This window comes from Podarcis tiliguerta (assembly GCF_965153285.1).
Source record: "Podarcis tiliguerta genome assembly, chromosome: 11".
In the NCBI taxonomy this organism is placed as follows: domain Eukaryota; kingdom Metazoa; phylum Chordata; class Lepidosauria; order Squamata; family Lacertidae; genus Podarcis; species Podarcis tiliguerta.
The window spans coordinates 44,636,390-44,660,098 of record NC_139544.1 but is presented as its reverse complement, the minus strand read 5'-3'; the positions used below and the strand labels follow the sequence as shown (position 1 = coordinate 44,660,098).

The following is a 23,709-nucleotide window of genomic DNA, read 5'->3' as shown; positions in this document are numbered from 1 at the left end:
TTTTTTTTTTTTTTTAATACAGTGGTGCCTCGCAAGATGAAAAGAATCCGATCCGCGAGTCTCTTCGTCTAGCGGTTTTTTCGTCTTGCGAAGCAACCCTATTAGCGGATTAGCGCTATTAGCGGTTTAGCGGCTATTAAAGGCTTAAGGGATTAGCGGATTAGCTGCTAAAAGGCTATTAGCAGCTTAGCACCTTAGAAAAAGGGGGTGGGGAGCGGAAAAAAATTGCAAGAATCGCAAGACATTTTCGTCTTGCGAAGCAAGCCCATAGGAAATTCGTCCTGCGAAGCGCATTGAAAAACGGAAAACCCTTTCGTCTAGCAGGTTTTCCGTCTTGCGAGGCATTCGTCTTGCGGGGCACCACTGTAATATTTATTCGAGTTTCCACAAATACAAAGATAAAGTTAAAAAAGACCAAATACAATAGAGTAGAAGAGGAAAATGGAGAAAAAATAAAAATTTAAAAATACATAAAAACACCCCCCTCCACCCCACCAACAAAGAAAAAAAAAAGCAAAAAACAGAAACATTTAAAAAGAAAATGCTTCCATTTTTCAAATTCCATCTTTCAATAACTTATTTCCTCGGCCTCCTCCTGCCTCCCTTTTTGTATTCCAGTTGTTAATTAGATCAGCAAATTCTTTCCATCTTTCACTGCTTGCTCGCTTATTTGCCTTAGTCCATTTAAACCTTATTCTCCCACCAGCATCTAAAAAATTGTCCAAACTCCAATCTACAAAGAAAAAAAAGAGAAGAAAAAACCTTAAATCTTATGCCCTTAAATCCTAATATCATATACCCTTAAATCCTAATATCTCAAATCTTTATCTTATTTCCACTAAAGCCAAATAGATTCATTCCACCATCTTTATTCTGTACACAAATTTACTGAATTCAAATGCGCCTTGAAAATAATTTTTTAAAAAGCGACTGCATTCCACACAGCCAAAGGATACCGTACATGCCATCCTCAAATTCAAGGGCCGCTCGCCTGATGATCCTCTCTCTTACGTTATCGCCATCTTTCTTCTGCTTGCCTTTGCTATCTTCAGCTTTGCGTAGCGACAACCTCTAGAAAAGCAAGCAGAGTGAAAAGGGTGGTGACAGCTGTACTCTTTCGTGGAACATTAATGTAATGGTTCTAGGGGTTGCTTGTGCGTAGGTTGCCGCCACTCCTGGCTAGGTTGCCTGGTTGAACCCTTTCTGTCTGGACAGCCTCAAGTTGCGTGGCTGCCTCAGTCGCTGGCAGAATCCGTCAGTGGGCGTTTCTTGAACCTCTTCCAGCATAAAAGTTGTTTGACGCCCAGTCTTCTCCTACTCTCCCTGCGCGGAAGTCTTCTGCGCAGGGAGGGTGTGGGAGGTGGAGTACCCGTACTCTCTCCGCTGGTCTCCGGCGAGGAGTCCTGGAGCCACCTCTCCAATTCCCCCATCTGCCCCCCTTCTCCACTGGTGTTACGCTGATTTCCTTCCCCAGCGGATGGGCTGCCTCTCTCCCTACTGGGACCCTCTCCGGCATCCCTCTGGAGCCTTCTCTCCGCCTCCAGCTCCGATGGCAGTTCCCTGACAATTAAGGACCAGCATATATTATATCACAGTTGGTAAAGGCAGGCCTCAGGCACCCTGAAGCAGTAAGAAACATTTTTAAGATGGCCTGAGTTGGTTTATGCTAAACACTGGCCTGATCTGTGCATAACGTAAACAAAGAGAAACGTATGCAGTAAATAAGAGAGGCGACCTGGAGGTCCTATATTTACAGGAAGCTCTCTGCTGGTGTCCCTTTGCCTGTTTGCACTCAGAGTCAAACCAGGTGGCAAATTCCGTTAACCTTTTTGTGGCAGTATTTTGGATCACAGTTGTTAAGTGTAGTTTCAGCCTTTCTGTGAGTGTCTTGAATAGTTTCATGGCCTCAGCAGCAGAGTTAGCTGATATAATCGCAGTATGGATGTCCTTTAGCTCAGCTGTTTGAAGAAGGTGAGTCAGGGCTGCGTTCAGTAGGGGGCACCATTTGATTCTTTTAGCTGCAGATATGCCAAGATTTGGGATGTGGGTGGCACTGTGGGTTAAACCACAGAGCCTAGGACTTGCCGATCAGAAGGTCGGTGGTTTGAATCCCCGCGACAGTGTGAGCTCCCGTTGCTCGGTCCCTGCTCCTGCCAACCTAGCAGTTCGAAAGCACGTCAAAGTGCAAGTAGATAAATAGAGAGAGGGAGAAATTACGCATCTTTACATTCTCCCTCCAGGAAGACAAGAATCCTGCAGACAGAGGCCAGGGGCACTCCTGCATGCATCTCAGAACTGGAAGTGGAAGCCTGGAAGCAGCAAGACTGCTAGGTAAAGGTAAAGGGACCCCTGACCATTAGGTCCAGTCATGGCCGACTCTGGAGTTGTGGCGCTCATCTCGGCCGAGGGAGCCGGCGTACAGCTTCCGGGTCATGTGGCCAGCATGACTAAGCCGCTTCTGGTGAACCAGAGCAGCGCACAGAAATGCCGTTTACCTTCCCGCTGGAGCAGTACCTATTTATCTACTTGCGCTTGACGTGCTTTCGAACTGCTAGGTTGGCAGGAGCAGGGACTGAGCAACAGGAGCTCACCCCATCGCGGGGATTCGAACCGTTGACCTTCTGATCGGCAAGTCCTAGGCTCTGTGGTTTAACCCACAGCACTACCCACGTCCCTACCAGGATGCTACCAGGATGCTACCAGGATGCTTATACAGTTGTACCTTGGTTCTCGAACAGAATCCGTTGCAGGACTGTTTGACTTCCGAAAATGTTCGAAAACAAAGGCACAGCTTCCGATTGGCTGCAGGAGCTTCCTGCACTCAATTGGAAGCCATGGAAGCTGCGTCCCAAAATAGTTTGAAAACCGGAACACCAACTTCCGGATTTGCGGTGTCCGGGAGGCGAAACATTTGAGTCACAAGGTGTTCGAGAACCAAGGTACGACTGTATACTGTATCCATGCATTCGAAGCACCAAGGCTTCTGAATCTAAAACTCTGACTTGCATCTTGGCCCAAGTCTCTGCTTCTTCTCACTTTTGAAACTGAGGCATAAAGAAAACGCGAAGATATGTTTAATAGCAGCTTAAATCGGAATTAGGCTTCCCTTGGGATGTTTTGCTCTCCCAGCCAGAGCCAGGCTAGATATTACAGCCATAATTATTCCTCTCCTAATATGATAAACTATCTTCCTTTTCCAGGCACTCTAAGCTAAATCTGCTTTATACTGGAACCCTCACTCAGCGCTCGGGTGGATAACCGCATTCCGTCCAAGACCAATTTACGTTTGAAGAAGCGAGCCCATAGCCTCCAAGGTAGATGCAATTTTTACAGGCACTCTCACTCTTAAGACAGTAAACAGAGGAGCTTGCCGTTTCATCGCCTGTTTTGACAAGGCAGATCCCTAGAAGGATTACAAAACTCAGCAGACCAAAATTAATCCCTGCTGTAACTTTGGTCTAGACGATATAAAACACTTAAAAACGAGGTTGGGGGGGGGGGTGGCGTCGTAGGGAGGAAAGGGAGAAGCCGGTCTGGAGAACAGGAGAAAAACTGAAAACAATCATGGCTTGGCTATGCAGTAACGAAGATCTACACCCAGCCTCCTATCGGGCTGAAGAAGAATCAGGAATAATATTTGATGCTTAGCCTCAAAAGGAAAAGGTAAGGAGTGCTATCGTTCAGCACACGTAAGATGCATTTAATTATTTATTATCTCTCTCTCTCCCTTCCTTCCTTCCTGGAGCTCAAAGTGACATCTATGGAGGTTCCAAAATGGTCTCCTGTCCAGGTACCGGTCAGACCCTGATCTGCTTATCTTCAGCAAGGTGGCTGCATCATATGCCCTTAGGACCTTGCCTTGGAGCCAAAGCACTAAAACAAGAGTTTTATCACAAGAGTCGGTTTTTCAAGTTTTCTATGTTCAGGTATCCATTCTTAAGGAAATCAGCCCTGAGTGCTCACTGGAAGGACAGATCCTGAAGCTGAGGCTCCAAGACTTTGGCCACCTCATGAGAAGAGAAGACTCCCTGGGAAAGACCCTGATGTTGAGAATGATTGAGGGCACAAGGATAAGGGGACGACAGAGGATGAGATGGTTGGACAGTGTTCTCGAAGCTACCAGCATGAGTTTGACCAAACTGCAGGAGGCGGTGGAAGACAGGAGTGCCTGGCGAGCTCTGGTCCATGGGGTCACGAAGAGTCGGACACGACTAAACGACTAAACAACAACAACAAATGGTCAGGCAAAGCTTTCCCTATGGATATGCCTGCTGAGGAACGGTTCTGTATCTGCCACAGACCCCTTGTGCTCTGCAAAGAGTTCTGAGGCAGGTTATATAGACGTGTGCAAATTGATGTGAGACACTGCCCTGGTGTTCCTTCCCAATTCAACCTTTTTTTTGCCTCAAACTATCCATGGAGCTGCCTTATACAGGGAGTCACAACATGGGTCTGTTTATTTTTTAATTATTTTGCATTATTTATTTCCACCAGGTAGGTCTCAAAGCGGCTGCCAACAATAAAAATAGACACTGTGCAAAATTTTAAACATAACTTAAACCTCCAAAACACAGTTAATACTGACTGGCAGGGGCTTTCCAGAGTTTCAGCCAGGGGTCTCCCTCTCTACAGTTGCTGGAGATTGCCATGGACTGAACCTTTTTGCATGTAACTCATGAGCACCAGTTCTGAATCACAGCTCTTCCCTAATCTCAGCGTTCCTCGCAAAACAGTATGGAGACCACTTCTAATAATAGGTCAACAGAATTGTAAGAAATGAAAGCCACCTGGCCCTACCACCAGCAACATGAAACACAATTATCTGCTCAACAGGCTTCCAAAGGATCCCCTCTTGGCATGAGGTAGACAGGATGGTACCTTCCAAAATATCCTGTCATTCCTGACCATTTGTCATGCTGGCTGGGAGCAACTGAAGTTGGCTACCCCCCCCCCCCAAGGTCACTCAAACGACACCCATTCTCCAGAGAAGAGGCGTGCACTTGCAGAGACAAGAGCTCTAGCTGGCTTAAGTAAAGGTAAATGGACCCCTGACCATTAGGTCCAGTCGTGACCGACTCTGGGGTTGCGGCGCTCATCTCGCTCTATAGGCCAAGGGAGCCAGTGTTTGTCCGCAGACAGCTTCCAGGTCATGTGGCCAGCATGACTAAGCCGTTTCTGGAGCAAGAGAGCAGCGCACGGAAATGCCGTTTACCTTCCTGCCGGAGCGGTACCTATTTATCTACTTGCACTTTGACGTGCTTTCGAACTGCTAGGTTGGCAGGAGCAGGGACTGAGAAACGGGAGCTCACTCCATCGCGGGGATTCGAACTGCCGACCTTCTGATCAGCAAGCCCTAGGCTCTGTGGTTTAACCCACAGCGCTACCCGTGTCCCAGCTGACTTCAGTAAGCCAGGCTAAAAGACTGAGGGATGCTTGGGCACACATGCCCACACACAACATACCAGCCAAGCAGCTTCGCACCCCCAGATCCTAGGATGGCAGGTCAGGTTTCTTGCCAATGCAAAAATATGGTAATAACCGGATCCTAAACGTGAGCTCGGAATTCATCCACTATTTCTCACCAAAGGATGTTGGACACAGCTGCAGTTTTGGGGGCTATTTAGTGAAATTCAGATGTAATTAATGAAGTGCTGAGGATGCGTTCTGTTAAGTGGGTCGCATTGGGATTCAACCTTCATTTATAATTGGATATGGAAACGGCATGGTGTCTGCTGAGGTCCACAGAGACACAAAAATGTTTTACTGCTTATACATTCAAGCTCCGATGAGATTATCAGCTTTTGTTTTTTTCAAAAAAGAGGAAAAAACCAAGTTTCCAACCCCTCAGGATGAAGATATGCTTGGGTGGGGGTGGGTGTGTTGAATTTTTTTAGAAGTCAGAGAGGTAAGTTTCACCCGTGCTAGGAAGGCATCACTCCTTGTAACTAGCGAAACCCATAATTATGCAAAATAAGAGCAGCAACACAAATGTGCCCAGGCTGCATGGGCAAACACACAGGATGGCCCCAAACTCGTTAAAACTTACCTCGATTCTTTTTTCATACTTTCCCCCTTTGATGAGACGATGGACGTAGATCTTGGGGACATGAATATCTTCTGGGGCAAAGGAACCAACGTCCACAATTTCTTCTACCTGAGCAGATGTGAAAAACAAAAAGGGTAAAAATCAGAGAGTGCACACAGTACACAAAGATTAGCAGATGGCCACATGCAGGGCCCTTCAGTTCCTTTTGAAGAGGTAAGTCCCCGGGTTCTTTTTTGAAGCAACAATGAGTTACATAGCTCCAAGCTCCAAGAGCTCTCAGTTTATGAAGTGAGGTGAGGGCTTGGGAGAGCCAGCATGGTGTAGTGATTAAGAGCGGTGGACTCGTAATCTGGTGAACCGGGTTCGCTTCCCCACTCCTCCACATGCAGCTGTTGGGTGACCTTGGGCCAGTCACACTTCTCTGAAGTCTCTCAGCCTCACTCACCTCACAGAGTGTTTGTTGTGGGGGAGGAAGGGAAAAGAGATTGTTAGCCGCTTTGAGGCTCCTTAGGGTAGTGATAAAGCGGGATATCAAATCCAAACTCTTCTTCTTCTTCTTAGATCCTTTAACTGGAAGTCTCACTTTCTCTACTACCCACTTCCTGGTTCTGCAAGTAAGCGTTGCACAGATTGTGTCTAAACACAACTGAGCGCCATGTGCACAGCATGCTTTTAAGTCAAGAGCGTCAGGTGGTTCCCAAGAACAACCGTGGCAAAATACTTTATGTCACCTGTAATGGTTCTAGGGGTTGCTCGTGCGTAAACCGGTGCCACACCTGGGTGGGTTGCCTGAGTGAACCCTTTCTGTCTGGACAGCCACTCGCCGGTGGCTGTCTCAATCGCTGGCAGAATCCGTCAGTGGGCGTTTCTTGAACTTCTTCCAGCATAAAAGTTCTTTGACGCCTAGTCGCCGCCTACTCTCCCTGCGCGGAAGCCTTTTGAGCAGGGATGGTGTGGGCATCGGAGGACCCGTGCTCTCCCCGCTGGTCCCCGGCGAGGAGTCTTGGAGCCACCTCGCCGATTCCCCCATCTGCCCCCCCCTCCTCCACTGGTGCTACGCTGATTTCCTTCCCCAGAAGATGTGCTGCTTCTCTCCCTCCCGGGACGCTCTCCGGAATCCCTCTGGAGCCCTCCCTCTCCTTCTGGCTCCGATGGCAGTTCCCTGACACCACCCATTCCCCAAGGTAGTTTGCTGTCCCAAGATCACCCACGGAGCTTCACTGCAGAGTGGGGAGTTAAAATCCAGTCTTTCCTGCCCTAGTCTAGCAGGCCAACCACTATACTACACCGACTCCTGACACCCCACCGAAGCTTCCACACTGAATATTCTAGAATAAAAGAGCCTGAAGCCAAGCAGGTAATGTTTGCAGGTAATGTTTGCTAGAGGAGAAAGCCACCTCGGCTGCCTATTCACACTCTCAGCACTGCAAGGTCTTGCTATTAATTGCCAGATGGGAACAGGAAGTCCCCAGCCAGTATTTAACTTTCTTGTTCTCTCCAGCAAAACAGTGAGGTACTGTGCAATGGCCCTCCCTTTAACCAAAGAGTCATCCAAGGCGACGGCTTAGAAGTGCAATCTGAAGGTGCAACTGCGCCTGTAGCTGCTTTGAGAACCAGCAGCTACTACAGTCACTAGGAGGCTTCTCTCCATACGACGCCTTTCCAAGAGCAAAATATTTGAGCAGACACTATTTTCCCTCTCTCTTCATATACCCATGATCTTTCACTTTACTTCTTGGAAGCAAGGAGCATTTTACAAAGCAAAAAAAATAAAATATGAGGACGCATTTATTCTGAGCGTATAGTTTGGGACACTTCAATTCATAACATGTGCAGAATGCACATGTTGCCACCCCATGTGCTAAGAACACCAAAGACATTTATTTAAGCAGGTGGGTTGTCCCCATGGGCTTATAAAAGAATAAGCGGTTTGAAATGCCAGTTGGAGAAACTCATCATAACTCAAGATGCGCATTGCAACATAATAGCTGAAGCACAGCAAGACTCTTCCCCATAGAAACTCCAAACAGGATTGAGGAGCACCATGGGGGTGGGGGAAGCAACAAAACTCACCATTTTCCAATTTGACAGAAGCAAGCAAACAGCCAAGCCTCTCTCCATCCTGCCTTACTTTGCAAAACAGCAGTAGGTACCCAGCAGAACACCAAAGGAAAAATGTCTTTCTATTCTAGCCTTTTAATAAACCTTTCAAACCATTAATTCTACCCCCCACCTTAAACTATAAAAGAGGGAAAACAGAACCAGAGCTCTAGATGGATTTCTAAGGCTGAAATGTGGAAGACCAAGATGGCATCATGGCCAAATTCATTGTTGTCATTGTCGTATTTATGTACAGTGGTGCCCCGCAAGACGAATGCCTCGCAAGACGGAAAACCCGCAAGACGAAAGGGTTTTCCGTTTTCAGAGGTGCTTCGCAGGACGAATTTCCCTATGGGCTTGCTTCGCAAGACGAAAATGACGAAAATTTTTGAGGTTTTTTTTCACTCCCCAACCCCTTTTTCTAAAGCGCTAAGCTGCTAATAGCCTTTTAGCAGCTAATCCGCTAATCCCTTAAGCCTTTAATAGCCGTTTATAGCCCTTAAACTGCTAATAGCGCTAATAGCGCTAATAGCGCTAATCCGCTAATGGGCTTGCTTCACAAGACGAAAAAACCGCAAGACGAAGAGACTCGCGGAACGGATTCTTTTCATCTTGCGAGGCACCACTGTATTGATATCCTACTTTTCTCCCAAGTTGCATGAAGCACTGCAACCTTGTGCATCTGGGAATCCTGGGTACAAACCTTTGCTCTTGGTAGGAAAGTGTGCAAAGATTCACTACTAGTGACAATTGCCACAGGAATTTCCTGGACACAAAAGGCTAATTCTTGTGTCCTTGCAGCTGGGAAGCCACTAAAGACGGATGCCCAAGTTCATCCATTCAGCAGGTGCAAATTCATATCTTACACCAGTATATAAAGGCATTTTTGAGTGGCCAACGCTGTAATGTTTAATGTGGAAAAGTGATTGGGTGGAAGCTTGGACACGATCCAGGAAGCAACCCTTGACCCTCCAGATGTTATTAGACTCCAACTCCCATCGTTCCCGACCTTTGGCCATGCTGCCTACGGCTAATAGGAGATGGATTTCAACACCATTTGGAGGGTCTCAGGTTAGCTACCCCTGAATTAGAAAAAAGGGACAAGATAATAATAATATTATAATAATTTATTATTTATACCCCGCCCATCTGGCTGGGTTTCCCCAGCCACTCTGGGCAGCTTCCAAGAGAATATTAAAAACACAATAAAACATCAGTCATTAAAAACCTCCCTAAACAGGGCTGCCTTCAAATGTCTTCTAAAAGTCAGATAGTTGTTTATTTCCTTGCCATCAGATGGGAGGGGGTTGGACTCGATGGCCCTTGTGGTCTCTTCCAACTCTATGATTCTATGATTCCATAGGGCGGGTGCCAATACTGAGAAGGCCCTCTGCCTGGTTCCCTGTAATCTCACTTCTCAGTGAGGGAACCGCCAGAAGTTCCTCGGAGCTGGACCTCAGCTGAACGATGGGGGTGGAGACACTCCTTCAGGTATACTGGGCCGAGGCCGTTTAGGGCTTTAAATGTCAGCACCAACACTTTGAATTGTGTTTGAAGAAACTCACTGGTAGGCCAAAGCCCCTATTGCAGCTTCCTGGCTGATGCGTAGTCAGTGTGGCGCATCTCGGAATTCAAATTTGTGAGGTAGAATTAGAATTAAGCAGAGTTTCTGGGACGCAAGAGCGAAGACTGTTATCGGCAATATAAGAGTGTGCATTTATAAGCACGGCCATTTCTCAGCGTCTCATCGTTAACAATGAAAGCAACACCACAATTTTTGGTGACTAATGAAGCTATTCATTCCTGTCCCACAATGTAATGAAAGTCCATTGTACCTGCGATAGCAGCATTCTAATGGCGTTGCTAAGAAACCAAAAATACATTGCAGGGTTTTTAATTACATTTCCTTAATTAGTTGTGGGTGAAAGAGCATTTCTGCACTCAGATCTGAGCCCCACCCCCACCCCTTTGTTCCTCTTCCTTGCTAAATCAAACCTCATCTTCCAGTCTCCCAACTATTCCATAATGAATAAGGATCTCAAAAATCAGGAAGAAAACTAGGCTTCTGTTATCCTAGCTTTTGTTTTTCCCTTTGGTAAGGAACCATTCCACTTACAAAGTATTCTACAAATGGGCTACAAAAAGAAAATAACAGCATGCTCAATCTTCGCTGACTGCACTGGAATTTTTATCCCCACTTGCTGTTTATATCCTACATTGGGGTTTGTCTCTTCATTTGAGGCAGGGTGGGTATACTTGTGCCCAGTGGCATAGCGTGGGGGGTGCAGGGGGGGCCGGCCGCACCGGGCGCAACATCTGGGGGTTAGGGTTAGGGGGCGCAAATCCACGGGTTAGGGGGCGCAAATTACCGTATTTTTCGCTCTATAACACACACCCGACCATAACACGCACGTAGTTTTTAGAGGAGGGAAATCCGTAGGCATGCCACCCGTAGGCATTCCCTCCATAACATGCACAGACATTTCCCCTTACTTTCTAGGAGGAAAAAAGTGAGTGTTATGGTGCAAAAAAATACGGTACTTGCCTTGCCCCGGGTGCTGACAACCCACGCTACGCCACTGCTTGTGCCCAATCCTAGCTACACAAAATTCTTCAACTTCTCTCTACATGCATAAGGGCACCTTTCTCTTCCATCCCTGAGGACAATCAAATAATTACGGCCTTCAGAACACCTGTTGTTTTGCAGAAGGGTTAACAAGCCCACACCGGAAACTCAGGTTTGTGAAATTAAAAGTGCCTCAAAGTTGCTCTGTTTGCCCTGGCTCAACAAATCTGTTTTAAATAACCACCACCGCCACAGAATCTTTTGGGGCTAGGAGAGTAACCAGAAGATCAGGATGAATGCTGACAGTCATAAATCTTCCCCGCAAACAAATCTGATTGAAAGCTCAAGTGAAAAATTGGACATATACCACCCTGGGCTCATTTGGGAGAAAGGGCGAGCAACAAATTTTATTTATAAAATAACCTCTGAGTAAGTTTTGGACAAGCAGATCGGAGTGAAAGCTCAATAAACAGGCTGTCTGGGGGAGCCCAAAAATAGCTTCTCAGTGTGAACCAGGAACTGACATCCAGAAAACAAGATGGTTATATAGCTCTCTGTATAATCGATATATTCGCATAAGCCTGTTCTGCCCAGTCTATTCTATTCCCTTATGCTACCTAGTTCTCAGTTTCCCCATTTCCCCATTTCCCCATTTTTCAGTCTGTCAGTATTCTACAACATTTAATTTTTGTGTGGCTGCTTCCCCACCCTCTAGGATACATTTTAGCTACAGATTTGCTTTTCTGCCTGCGTATAATTATTACTTCATGTCTGCTCGGTACTTCTTCCCTTGAGCGTCAGTGAGGTTTTGGCTACATAAGCACAAGCACGGGAAGACTGGTATGCCAGCATACAGCTGCTGAAGATCTCATCTGCACTATACCTGAAAGTGGCATGATGCTGTTTTAAAACAGCCATAGCTTCCCCCAAATAATCCTGGGAAATGTAGTGTGCTGAGGGTACTGAGAGTTGTGAGGAGACCCCTATTCCCCCTCACAGAGCTACAATTCCCATAGTTCCCTGGGAAGAGGGACAGACTGTTAAACCAGTCTGAGGACTGCGATCGTCCCTGCTGATATCGCTTTCTATGCAATGGAAGTTTAGGTTTAGGTTTAGGTTTAGGTTTAGGTTTAGGTTTAGGTTTAAGTTTAAGTTTAGGTTTAGGTTTAGGTTTAGGTTTAGGTTTAGGTTTAGGTTTAGGTTAGTTGGTTGAGGAACATTAAATCTTGGGGGTCTCCGCCTTCAGCCTGCAGGCCTCAGGTGAGCACTAGGCCTTTCGTAGTTGTTTACCAGAAACAGGTGTTCAGGTTTTACGTTCACGCAAATGATACCACAGCTTGTCATCATTTGGGCTTCTCTAAAATCCTTCCCTCTTCTATCCCTGCTGCAGGTAAAGGCATATCATCTTCAACTGGAGCAGAACATCACGCCTGGTTTCAGTTACGCATGTATACAGCATCTGTCAACTTCATCTGAGCAATTCGCAAAGATCTGTAAGGAGTCCTTGCAAGCTTTGAAGTACAAGTAAAAATTGTTTGACCTTACCTCTACTACAGTTGTTCTGGCAGCTTTACACATGGGCTGGTTAAAGTTTCTTGCCGTTTTCCTATTTGAGGCAGAGAAAAGGGGAAGCTAAAGTTAACTGAAAGCAAAAGATAGGAGAGTATTTTCTGCTCACATTCAGGCAGTTATATTACTTTAATATCAGGGAAAGCTCTGGGTCAACCTAAATTTAAAGGAATTAGGAAGGAAGGAGAAGATAGCAGTAAGGTGGTAACATATAGACCTTTGCATATCTAGGATATGTTTAAGAACACATTTAAAATTGCAGGCTTGTTTACCATGCAGTGTGTGTTTGTGTGCATGTGTGCTACTGTTTAAAGAAGGGGGGGGGGGCTTTGCAATGCGCTCCTTCTAAGTGTCAACTAGGAAGTAGGTTCCACCAAGTTCAGCAGTGTTTACTCCCAGCTAAATAAACTGGGCAACAGGATGCACATCAGGGCACATTTTGAAACGTGGAGGGGAGAAAGAAGATAATCCAAGTTGCACATCATTTGTGACACCTATTTGACCACTGAATGGGGGAAGAAGAAGAAGAAGAGTTTGGATTTGATATCCCGCCTTTCACTCCCCTTCAGGAGTCTCAAAGCGGCTAACATTCTCCTTTCCCTTCCTCCCCCACAACAAACACTCTGTGAGGTGAGTGAGGCTGAGAGACTTCAGAGAAGTGTGACTGGCCCAAGGTCACCCAGCAGCTGCATGTGGAGGAGCGGAGACGCGAACCCGGTTCCCCAGATTACGAGACTACCGCTCTTAACCACTACACCACACTGAAGAGCAAGACTTGACTGCAGAAATACTTCATTGCCTTCTACCCAGAAGATTCCCACTAGCAAACCAAGGCCCATGGCAAACACAATATTGGTTGGGGTTTGTTTTTTTTTTGGAGGGGGTGTTATATAAAAATCTGACATACGCTTAAGAATATAAAAACGTAAGAAGAGCCTGCAGGATCAGGCCAATGGCCTATCTAGTCCAGCATCCTGTTCTCACAGTGGCCGACCAGATGCTATGGGAAACCAGAAAGGAGGATCTGAGTGCAAAAGCAACTCTCCATTCCTTGAAATGAGCTGTCTTTGTTTGCATGTGTTGTACATGGGGGAAGAGGGGGAAGGGAACTGGGGGGGGGGGGGGGTGACCAGAGAGCAAACAGGGGGTCAATCCCACCGTTATACAGGAGGTGTCAAGTTTTTCTGATAATGTGTCTCAAATGATGGTCTAAGGCACAGACTCTAAGCCTTGGTAGAGCAGCTTCAAAACTGAATCAAAGGATCCTATTTTCTAGATATTTCTCTCTATCTGGAGCTTATCATACAACATAAAAAATGTTTGGGCTTCTACTGCCCCCTCCTGGACACCTTTGCTTTATTAAATGCTAAACGAGTCCCTGCGCTCACCAAATTTGGGTGAATAATAATAATAATAATAATAATAATAATTTATTTATACCCCGCCCTCCCCAGCCAGATCCGGGCTCAGGGTGGCTAACACCAATAAAATCACAGTAAAAACATACTAGGGGGGAAATAGAGGGGGGGCCAATTTAAAATACAGGTTAAAGTGCAATTTAAAATGCAGCCTCATTTTAAAGTAGCCAATAAATCAAGACCATAAGGGGAGGGAAACATAAGGGTCAGACCGAGTTGCACCGAGCAAGAATAGATACAAGAAATGCAGATTTCTTTTTTTAAAAATTCAGATCGACCCTATTTTTTTTTTATAGCATTATAAATTCATTCTCCATCTATTCAATGCTTATATTTCCTAAATCTCCACTTTTCACAGGTTATAAGAAACAGAGTCAGACCATTGGTCCCTCTGGGTGAAAACTGTCTGCATTAACACACTCAAAACCTAAACATAACCAAAAAAAACCGAACCCTGAAGAGTGGGCTAAACAACTTTTAAATTAAATTTAAATTATTATACAAGTCAAGTGAGCATAATGTGCCCCATGTGAGCTGCAGGTGTATCCCAACACAAAGGGGTGGGGAAAGCCCCTTGGAGCTGCATATTACAGGGGAAGAACATTTGCACACTGACGGGTCAGCTTTGTCCAACATGACTGATCTTCTCGTTCAGGATACTCTGGTGAGCTTCCAAAGGAAGTCCAAGATTTCCTGGCGAACCCTTTGAAAACTGCTGCTTTGGAGAAAAGCACATTTGCTCTGTGTGCAATACTGTACCTGAAGATAATGTTCCCGGCGCGGTCAGATTTCCACGCCTTCACTAGCGCAAAATCCCCCGTTATCGACTTTTCCATAATATAGTGTCGCCCATCAAACTCTCTCACCTGTGAGAAGTCAGGAGCGGGAGGAAATATTTGAAAAGTTATTCATCTTGAAAACTGTTCCTTCCCATGTTGGCATTTTAAATTATTCCTTTGCAGAATGCCAAGCAATAGGGATGGGGGCATGGCTGATGCTAACTGGTCAAAAGCCTCACATGGCTTTAATACTAATAAAATACTAATAATACTAATAATAATAAAAATAATTTATTATTTATACCCCGCCCATCTGGCTGAGTTTCCCCAGGCACTCTGGGCGGCTCCGAATCGAGTGTTAAAAACAATACAGCATTAAATATTACAAACGTCCCTAAACAGGGCTGCCTTCAGATATCTTTTAAAAATAAGATAGCTGCTTATTTCCTTGACATCTGATGGGAGGGCATTCCACTGAGGGCGCCACCACCGAGAAGGCCCTCTGTCTGTCTGTTATGGACTCTCTCTTCCCAAGAATGATGGTCCCCTACCGCTGCCCTAGTTCCACCATTAAAACACACAAGCATGATCTTTTACCTCTCTGGGCTCGCTGGCAAGGGCAACAGTACCATCTGTGTTGTATTTGATTGGAGCCCCTCCTTCTTGCACTAAAGTCCCGTACCCCGTGCTGGTGAAGAAAGCTGGGATGCCCGCTCCTCCTGCTCGAATGCGCTCAGCCAGGGTGCCCTAGAAGGAAAGAAACTGGTAAGTACAGAGACCGATAACAAGAGAGACTCCCAGGTTGTTCAGGACATAAGTAGAGCCAGCGGGATCAGGCCAATGGCCCTTCTAGTCCAGCATCCTGTTCTCAAACTCCCTACTTCTCCTGCTTTCTCTCCTTTGACTTCTTCTCCCTGCTGTCCACCAACAGCTCCAGTTTCCCTCAAACGGCATGTACTGCCATCTGAATGCAAAAGTATGCAGAACAGCACTCATTAAGGGATTTGGTTTCATGGAAGGTACACATGGGCCTTAGGATTTCGAATCTCATTGGCTGGCCTGCTCTGATGTCACAGGCTCTCTTAGCACTCTGCTGCCTGGCCTGGAAAACCACACCTGCTTATCCCAAGGTGACATGAAAGCTGATCACCCAAAGACCACAGAGAAAGGCAGAAGGGTCCATGAAAATATTGTATGGGAGAACATCCTGCCAGAGCGACAGACAACTGCTAATCTGGCTAGAACCTGCTTTATTCTACCTTTGCCTATTTTATGGATAAGATACAGTACTTTTTTTTGCTAGGAAATTCAGCATGCCAGCAAACCTGCAAACCTTACCAAAAAAAATTGCTTGATCTCAGAAAGGCCTGAATACCGTACTTTTCTCTCTATAACACGCAGATTTTTTCTCCAAAAAAGTAAGGGGAAATGTCTGTGCATGTTACTGAGCGAATGTGTGGTCCCTGGAGCCAACTGGCCCGAGTGCAGGGGCAAAAATCAGACAAAAATTAGATCGCGCCGTCACAGGAGGAGGGAAGCCTGAAAAGAGGAAGCTGCTGCTTTCCTGCATTCTGCCTCAGGGTCTTACTGCCCACCCGCTTCTGTTTCGGTTCCTGTGTTTGCTCAAACGGAACAAAGAGCAGGGAAATCCCCTGCCCTCCAGGCAAGCAGAGAGGAAAGGAAAGGATCGCATCCTTCCTTGCAATTCCTCTCCGTGCTCCGGTGCTGCGTCCAGGGAAGCATTCTAGGAACTCGCAGGCAGCCGGAAAACATGCAGGTGGGGGAGAGAGAGAGAGAGGGCTGCCTTGGGTGGGGGGTGGGGAACTTTTGCCTTCCTTTCCTCCCTCCCGTTAAACCCCTCTCCTGCATTCTTAGCCAGCTGCTTCTCTGCACACCTCTCTCATGCTCCTTGTCCCTTCTGTGTTTTTCCTTGCCTCCCCACTTAAAACGTGGTTACAAAGCACGGATCCACATGGATCCTCAGGATCTCTGCATTGGGTCACCCCAAATTCACCATCAGATCACATAGCATGTCCATGGCTACAGCCTGCACCAAAAAAATCACACACCTACTGTTGCCTGGGGCTGCAATGGTGCAAAAACGTGGTTACAAAGCAAGGATCCACATGGATCCTCAGGATCTTTGCATTGGGTCACCCCAAATTCACCATCAGATCACATGTCTGTGGCTACAGCATGAAGCACAAAAATGATACATCCACTGTTTCATTCAGAATTTTTTCCCCCTTGTTTTCCTCCTCTAAAAACGATGTGCGTGTTATGGTCAGGTGCGTGTTATAGAGTGAAAAATACGGTAAATTCATTCCATACTTAAGTTTTATCCACAAGATGGCAGCATCTGTACTTTAAAAACCTGTCTCTGACAATTCTTATCTACCCACCCAATACCTATTGGTAAAAGTGTGCCTTATGGATTATCTGCTCTCTATTTACTGTAACTTTCCTCATGATTAGTTTTGAACATTTGACTCTTCCAAAAACACCTGCAAGTGGCAGTAACGTTTCTGTCCAGCCAGTTAGAACTGTCAGCCCTAAGAACTCCCACAAATAAGACTTAGGCTTAGAATCGCAGAATTGGAAGGGACTACAAGGGTCATCCAGTCCAACCCCCTGCAATGCGGGAATATTTTGCCCAATGTGGGGCTCAAGCCCACGACCCTGAGATTAAGAGTCTCATGCTCTGCTAACTGAGCTACCCCAGCTTATGATTTCTTAGCCGCCCTTCGCCATAAGGTTTCAAAATACAATATGAAGAACTGTTTAAACCAAATTAGTTAAGAGAATGGGGTGTCTCAGGTGTCAAAGACCATGGTAAAGACATCTCTGCACTTCTGTGATGCTGCGATTCTTAGGTAAATAATGGAAGTGCCAAATACACCTCTATGGGGAGGGAATTTCACAGCTAAGGGACTGCTGCGGAGAATGTCATCTGAGCCTCAAAGGGTGGTGAACACCAAGAGGGGCCCCTTCTGTCAACCTCAACCCCTACGAGGGTCTGTGGGCAAGGAGGTGGTCTTTCAGATATGATGGCCTAAGCCTTCTTCTTTGGCGATAACTTGTAGCCGAGTAAGATTGTCTTCCATAAACACGGTTTTAACAGTGAGTCTGTAAGTAACTGTGGAGGCCAATTCTGAACCCACACGTCCTTCCACAGTGGGGACATTGGTTTCCGGGTGGAGTTGGTCATGGTGAGGGCTGGCCAAGCGTGCCTTCCTCTTAGCACGTTTCTCCCTTTCATCCTGAGTTCGAGTGTCTTCAAAGCCCATGACACCTTTGGTAAAGGCTGTTCTCCAATTGGAGCGCTTGCAGGTCAGTGTTTCCCAGTTGTCGGTGTTTATACTACATTTTTTTTAGATTTTGCCTTGAGAGAGTCTCTAAACCTCTTTTGTTGACCACCAGCATTACGCTTTCCATTTTTAAGTTTGGAATAGAGTAGTTGCTTTGGAAGACGATAATCAGGCAACATGACCAGTCCAACGAAGTTGATGTTGAAGAATCATTGCTTCAACACTGGTGATCTTTGCTGCTTCCAGTACACTGGCATAGTTCGCCTGTCTTCCCAAGTGATGTGTAAAATTTTTCAGAGACACCTTGGATGGAATCTTTCGATGAGTTGTAGATGGTCTTTATAAGTGGCCCATGTCACAAGCCTTAGTCATTCAGGGCTTCAAACACTAGTGTTGGGCCTGGAAATAAACTGGAAACCTACACAGCTATTTTGGAGCAGGGGCTATGCAAATTCCAAGAGGAGCTCCCTTAAGTTCATTGGAAGCCACGTGTTGGACCAGGTGGAAGTTCCAAGTTGTCTTCAAGGGCAGCCCCACATGAAACACATTGAATCATCTAGTCTGGAGTAGTACAGTGGCCAACTCATTTCTGTCCAAAAGGGGCTGGTGAACCAGCAGGATCTGAAAACAGATGTTCCGAGCTGAGGCCACTTGAGCCTCTGGTGAAAATGTTGGATCCAGGAAAAACCTCAAGCTACAGACCTGCTCCTTCCAGGGGAGTCTAACCCCACCCAGAACAGGCCAAGAAGCCAAGGTTCACTCTATTAGGTATAACTGTTTTAAAAGGCCACAGCTAGCAGCCTGACATGGAGAAGAGGAGGTTAAGGGGTGATATGATAGCCATGTTCAAATATATAAAAGGATGTCACATAGAGGAGGGAGAAAGGTTGTTTTCGGCTGCTCCAGAGAAGCGGACACGGAGCAATGGATCCAAACTACAAGAAAGAAGATTCCACCTAAACATTAGGAAGAACTTCCTGACAGTAAGAGCCGTTCGACAGTGGAATTTGCTGCCAAGGAGTGTGGTGGAGTCTCCTTCTTTGGAGGTCTTTAAGCAGAGGCTTGACAACCATATGTCAGGAGTGCTCTGATGGTGTTTCCTGCTTGGCAGGGGGTTGGACTCGATGGCCCTTGTGGTCTCTTCCAACTCTATGATTCTATGATCTGGTGACAAAGCAGAAGTAGTCTCTTTCCAAAGCAGCAATTTTCTGGAAAACCTTCTCCTGCCAAAACCAAGAGTCAGCTGTGATGTGTTCTACAGGCCTGTTAAAAAACGTATTTATTTGTTCAGGCATTTCCTGTTGTTAATTTTTAGATGGCACTGCTCAGTGTCTTGTTTTAGTATTCCATTTTTGTTTGTTTGTGTGTGTGTGTGTGTGTGTGTGTGTGTTGCATGCGTATCTATAAATTCATTAGCTAAATAATGAAACACATCTTCTTAAAAAATATTCAGCCCCTTAAGAAAGGTGTTCTACCTGTGGCGTAAGCTCAACCTCCAGTTCTCCAGATAAGTACTGCCGCTCAAACTCTGCGTTCTCCCCAACGTAGGACGACACCATGCGCTTGATTTGCTTCGTTTGGAGTAAGAGTCCCAGCCCAAAATTGTCCACCCTGCACAGAAAAAGTTGTTGGGCGACGGTTACAACGAAACGAATGCCACAGAATATCATGAAAATTCCACCCTGGGGCACCCGCCTTCCAAAAGGGAGAATAAGATAGATATGCCATACCTGGCATCACCCTTTGAGTTTTGTATGTAATAACCTGCACAAGTGCCTCTGTGCCAGAATTGCAAAGGCCCATCACTAGGTGGCACTAATTGTATCACACAGCTGGACCGGCCATGAGGCAATCAGTTTGTGCTTACATCTTGTCAGTAACAAAAGGAAGCTGGCAGACCATTCATGCACCTAATTCATTTGTCTATACAGTCGTGCCTCAGAAGTCGAACAGAATCTCTTCCGGAAGTCGGTTCAACTTCCAAAATGTTCGGAAACCAAAGCGTGGCTTCTGATTGGCTGCAGGAAGCTCCTGCAGCCAATCGGAAGCCACAGAAGCCCCATCGGACATTCAGCTTCCAAAAATAGTTCGCAAACCGGAACACTCACTTCTGGGTTTGCAGCGTTCAGGAGCCAAAGCGTTCAAGAACTAAAGCTATTTGAAAACCAAGGTACGACTGTACTAGGAGTGGGGGACCATTTTTTGCCTCTTCCAAGGGCCACTTGCTAGAGATGGGCAGCACCGGGGTCAACAGCGGGTGGAGAATGAATGTAAATATCACTTTCATTAAGCTAGTTTCTCCCCTCTCTATCCTCCACCCAGGAGACCAAGAGTTCATGATCAGAGTTCAAGGCAAAGAACATCAACGATGGGATGAAGCAAAGACAGTAAGCGGTGTCAAGTTGCAAGAGAAGGTGTGCCCTGGTGAGAGTCCTGAGGTCCAGATAAGGAGGGCTGGAAGGTCACATTCTCCACCGTCCCACCCCAGTCCTGAGGCTCCTTACTTTTGATCTATACCAGTGTTTCCCAAACTTAGGTCTCCAACCATTTTTTGGACTACAACTCCCATCATCCCTAGCTAGCAGGACCAGTGGTGAAGGATGATGGGAATTATAGTTCAAAAAAAGACAGCTGGAGGCCCAAGTTTGGGAAACAATGGTGTACACCAACTGGCATTATTTCCCCCACCTAAATCTGGGGGTGCCAGGAATGGAAACTGTGAGTGTATTATCTTCTTCAGTGTGAGGACAACAGTTTGGATAGAGGACACACTTTAATACAGAATTCAATAATTATATGGAATTTTTCAATTTGCTCGCTTTCTCTTCCTAGGCTATAGGACTGGCCCATCCGGCAAAATATCATGCAAGGCAGGCGCCTTGCCTAACTCCTGCTCTTTCCAAGCCATAAAGTCATAAAAGTCACCATAAGCCACTTGCTTTATGGCCAGCTGGGACAACTGTCCTCAATCCATCATGAAACAGACTTGGCAAACAATGGCAAGCTTGGCAAACAGGAGTGAGTAGGATAGGCAAGATTTAATGCTGCCCCAAGGCTTTTAAACCGCCAGATGTGAACTACAGGGAAATTACCATCCAATAATTATCAGATAGGAAACGGGGCTGGAAGGGGTCATCAGACAACGCTGCAAAGATGAGCTTATGGAAGCCGATAAGATCACAGAATCATGTTCCTAAAGAGTTGTCGGTGCCCCTAAGCAAAGCCATGCCTCCATCCACAGAAACACACACAGAGAGAGATGAACCACTTTAACTCACAGGCAGGGAGCAAGAGCAAACAGCCTGCATTACTTACTTTGATCTCAGCATCACTAATTCAGATACGGCGGTACCTCGGGTTAAGTACTTAATTCGTTCCGGAGGTCCATTCTTAACCTGAAACTGTTCTTAACCTGAAGCACCACTTTAGCTAATGGGGCCTCCTGCTGCCGCTGCGCCACCAGAGCACGATTTCTGTTCTCATCCTGAAGCAAAGTTCTTAACCTGGGTTAGCGGAGTGTGTAACCTGAAGCGTATGTAACCTGAGGTACCACTGTATACATATGGAAATAGCAGCAAACAGCAGTAAGGATAATTATAGTGGATACTACTGCAGCACACAATGCAGCTGTAACTTCGGCATCTGCACATTACAAGGGTGGTAAAACTCCCTGCAATGCTGCCGTAGGGTCACAAATACATGTTTTCTTCAGTATTAGCCGAGGGCCATGTTCCCTTGCACACAACCTTCTGGGGGCCGCGTGCCAAGAGTAGGTGGGGCCCAAGGCAAAAATGGGCGGAGCAACAAATGCGGCTCTAACCTTTCGTGCGCTCCAGCCACGCAGAGGAAGCTGGTGGGTGTTGTTGGTATTTTAAGACCTATATCTCCATACAGGGAAGCAAGAAGCATCGCCACAGTTCAAGGACACATTCCTGACAGGCAAAGAGCGCTCAAAAGCGGGTGCAGAGCAGGGCTGGTGAGAGGTGCAGCCTGGAGAGAATCCCGAGGGCCAGGTGGAAAAGTCTGGCAGAGGGCGCATTTAGCCCCCAGGTCGCCTGGCCCTAGCCTTATAACACAGTGGTACCTCGGGTTACAAATACCTTGGGTTACAAACACTTTGGGTTACAGACTCCACTAACCTGGAAGTAGTACCTCGGGTTAAGAACTTTACCTCAGGATGAGAACAGAAATCGCGCACAGGCAGCATGGCGGCAGTGGGAGGCCCCATTAGCTAAAGTGGTACCTCAGGTTAAGAACAGTTTCAGGTTAAGAATGGACCTCCAGAACGAATTCAGTTCATAACCAGAGGTACCACTGTACTTGCATGCTGGCAGTGCTCCTCTTGAGACCCAAATGGGATTAGAAGTGGGTCCCAGACCCACCAGTTGAAGGCCAGTGCTCTAGGCCAGGGTTTCCCAAACTTGGGTCTCCAGCTGTTTTTTTGGACTACAGTTCCCATCGTCCCAGACCACTGGCTGCTAGCTAGGGATGATGGGAGTTGGGGTCCAACAATTGTCTCTACCCAAGTTTGGAAAGCCCTGCTCTGGGCCAAGGATGGGGACCCTGTGGCTTTCCAGATGTTGCTGGACTACAGCTCCCACCATTCCCAGCCACCACCATGTTGGCTGGGGCTCTCTTGGGAGTTGAAGGCCAACCACAACTGAATGGCCAAAGGTTCTCCACCCCAGCTTGGTTCAGTTCATTTGTGGGCTCTCTTTTTCCTAGAGCAGCTTCTGTTTCTTGGTCACTCTGAGGGTGAAGGAAATAGAAGCACAACAGACAAGGAAACCTCAAGCTTTTAGGGGTCCCCTCCTTCATGTTATACATTATGGATATCATGCAGTCAGTCACAGTACTCACAACACAAGACTAGCAAATGACAACTAATAGGGCCTGGGAAGAAGATAAAGTCCCGACCAGAGAAGAATGGCAGAATAAATTGATGGATTATGCCAAAATGGCAAAAATGACCGGAAGAATCAGAAGTCAGGAAGACTAACATTTTAATAAAGAATGGGAGAAATTTATAATTTATCTAAAAGCCAGTAAACAGTTAAAATTGTTAGTAGGATTGGAATAACGCTTGTAGTTTAATGGTGAATTTTGAATTTAATGGAGATGGATTACTATAAAAGATTCAGGAAGACAAGGCTAACAATAGGACCCACAAAGGGGAGGAGGGAAGTCCAGGAGATTCTTTGGAATCTTGTTTCTATGTTGCATGTGTGAGAAGGAGTAATCAATTGTGCCTCAAACCCAGTGGAAATTTACAGAAGACCATGTATGCAGGCAGAGTCAGCAGCTTGAGCGTGCTTCCTGTCAGTTAGACCACAAAGACCACAAGAAGCTTCAAAATGCACAGCTCCCATATTAGGTAAAACTCGGATAATGAGTGTAGATTGGTCTATGTATTAGAATCGTGTTAAATTGCAATAGGTAGATTGTAAGCCAAGCCTCTAAAGGAGGGGCGGCAGCAATAGGAACAAAAGTCACGACCCGAAGCTTGCTCGGGGCCCCTTCGTACTCTTGAGTGCGGGGGGGGCCCGCCTTTGCAAACGCGTTACAAATAAAAGGGTTATCCTTATATCCAAGGTTTCCTTGTCTTGTTTGGTGACCACGTTCAATATCTAACAAATTGGCGCTCCAACGTGGGGCCCTCGACGAGCTGTGCAGCGACCCCCGGTGAACGGGTAGGCGCCACTCCGATTTTTCGGAGAAACCTGACCCGGGCGTGTCTGTGACGGTTCACGAGGGCTGATTGACGGAAACCTGATATAGGGAACTGAATCCGAGACTGAGAAGGAGAGATATCGTGGTCGGGGACCGTGAGTACCCAGCGGGGACGCCCGCCTGTTCACTAGTCGTGGGAAACGGCGCTGAACTGAACTGGGTGAGTAAATCCTGGGATTTGTAAGAGGGACGG

General features: G+C 46.5%; 1 protein-coding gene and 1 long non-coding RNA gene across 4 annotated transcripts in view; one reads left to right on the top strand and one right to left on the bottom strand.

Annotated features, from left to right (window-relative positions):
* OXCT1 (3-oxoacid CoA-transferase 1) overlaps window positions 1-23,709 on the bottom strand; it is a 63,448-nt gene that overhangs the window by 22,486 nt on the left and 17,253 nt on the right. Inside the window, exons 4-9 of the mRNA XM_083402982.1 lie at window positions 19,262-19,397; window positions 15,076-15,225; window positions 14,459-14,565; window positions 12,258-12,318; window positions 6,047-6,154; window positions 957-1,071 (exon numbers count right to left, since the gene is read on the bottom strand). Of these exons, the coding sequence (XP_083259108.1) occupies window positions 957-1,071; window positions 6,047-6,154; window positions 12,258-12,318; window positions 14,459-14,565; window positions 15,076-15,225; window positions 19,262-19,397 (677 nt within the window). The remainder of the gene's footprint in view (window positions 1-956; window positions 1,072-6,046; window positions 6,155-12,257; window positions 12,319-14,458; window positions 14,566-15,075; window positions 15,226-19,261; window positions 19,398-23,709) is intronic.
* Window positions 10,758-20,273, top strand: LOC310659619. 3 transcript variants are annotated; one of them, XR_014502870.1, is made up of 3 exons: window positions 10,758-11,816; window positions 11,860-12,205; window positions 20,109-20,273. It is a non-coding gene; the product is annotated as an uncharacterized lncRNA (long non-coding RNA). The 3 variants fall into 3 exon arrangements; XR_014502871.1 differs by having other exon boundaries at window positions 10,758-11,852; window positions 11,901-12,205; XR_014502872.1 differs by having other exon boundaries at window positions 10,758-11,852; window positions 11,901-12,236.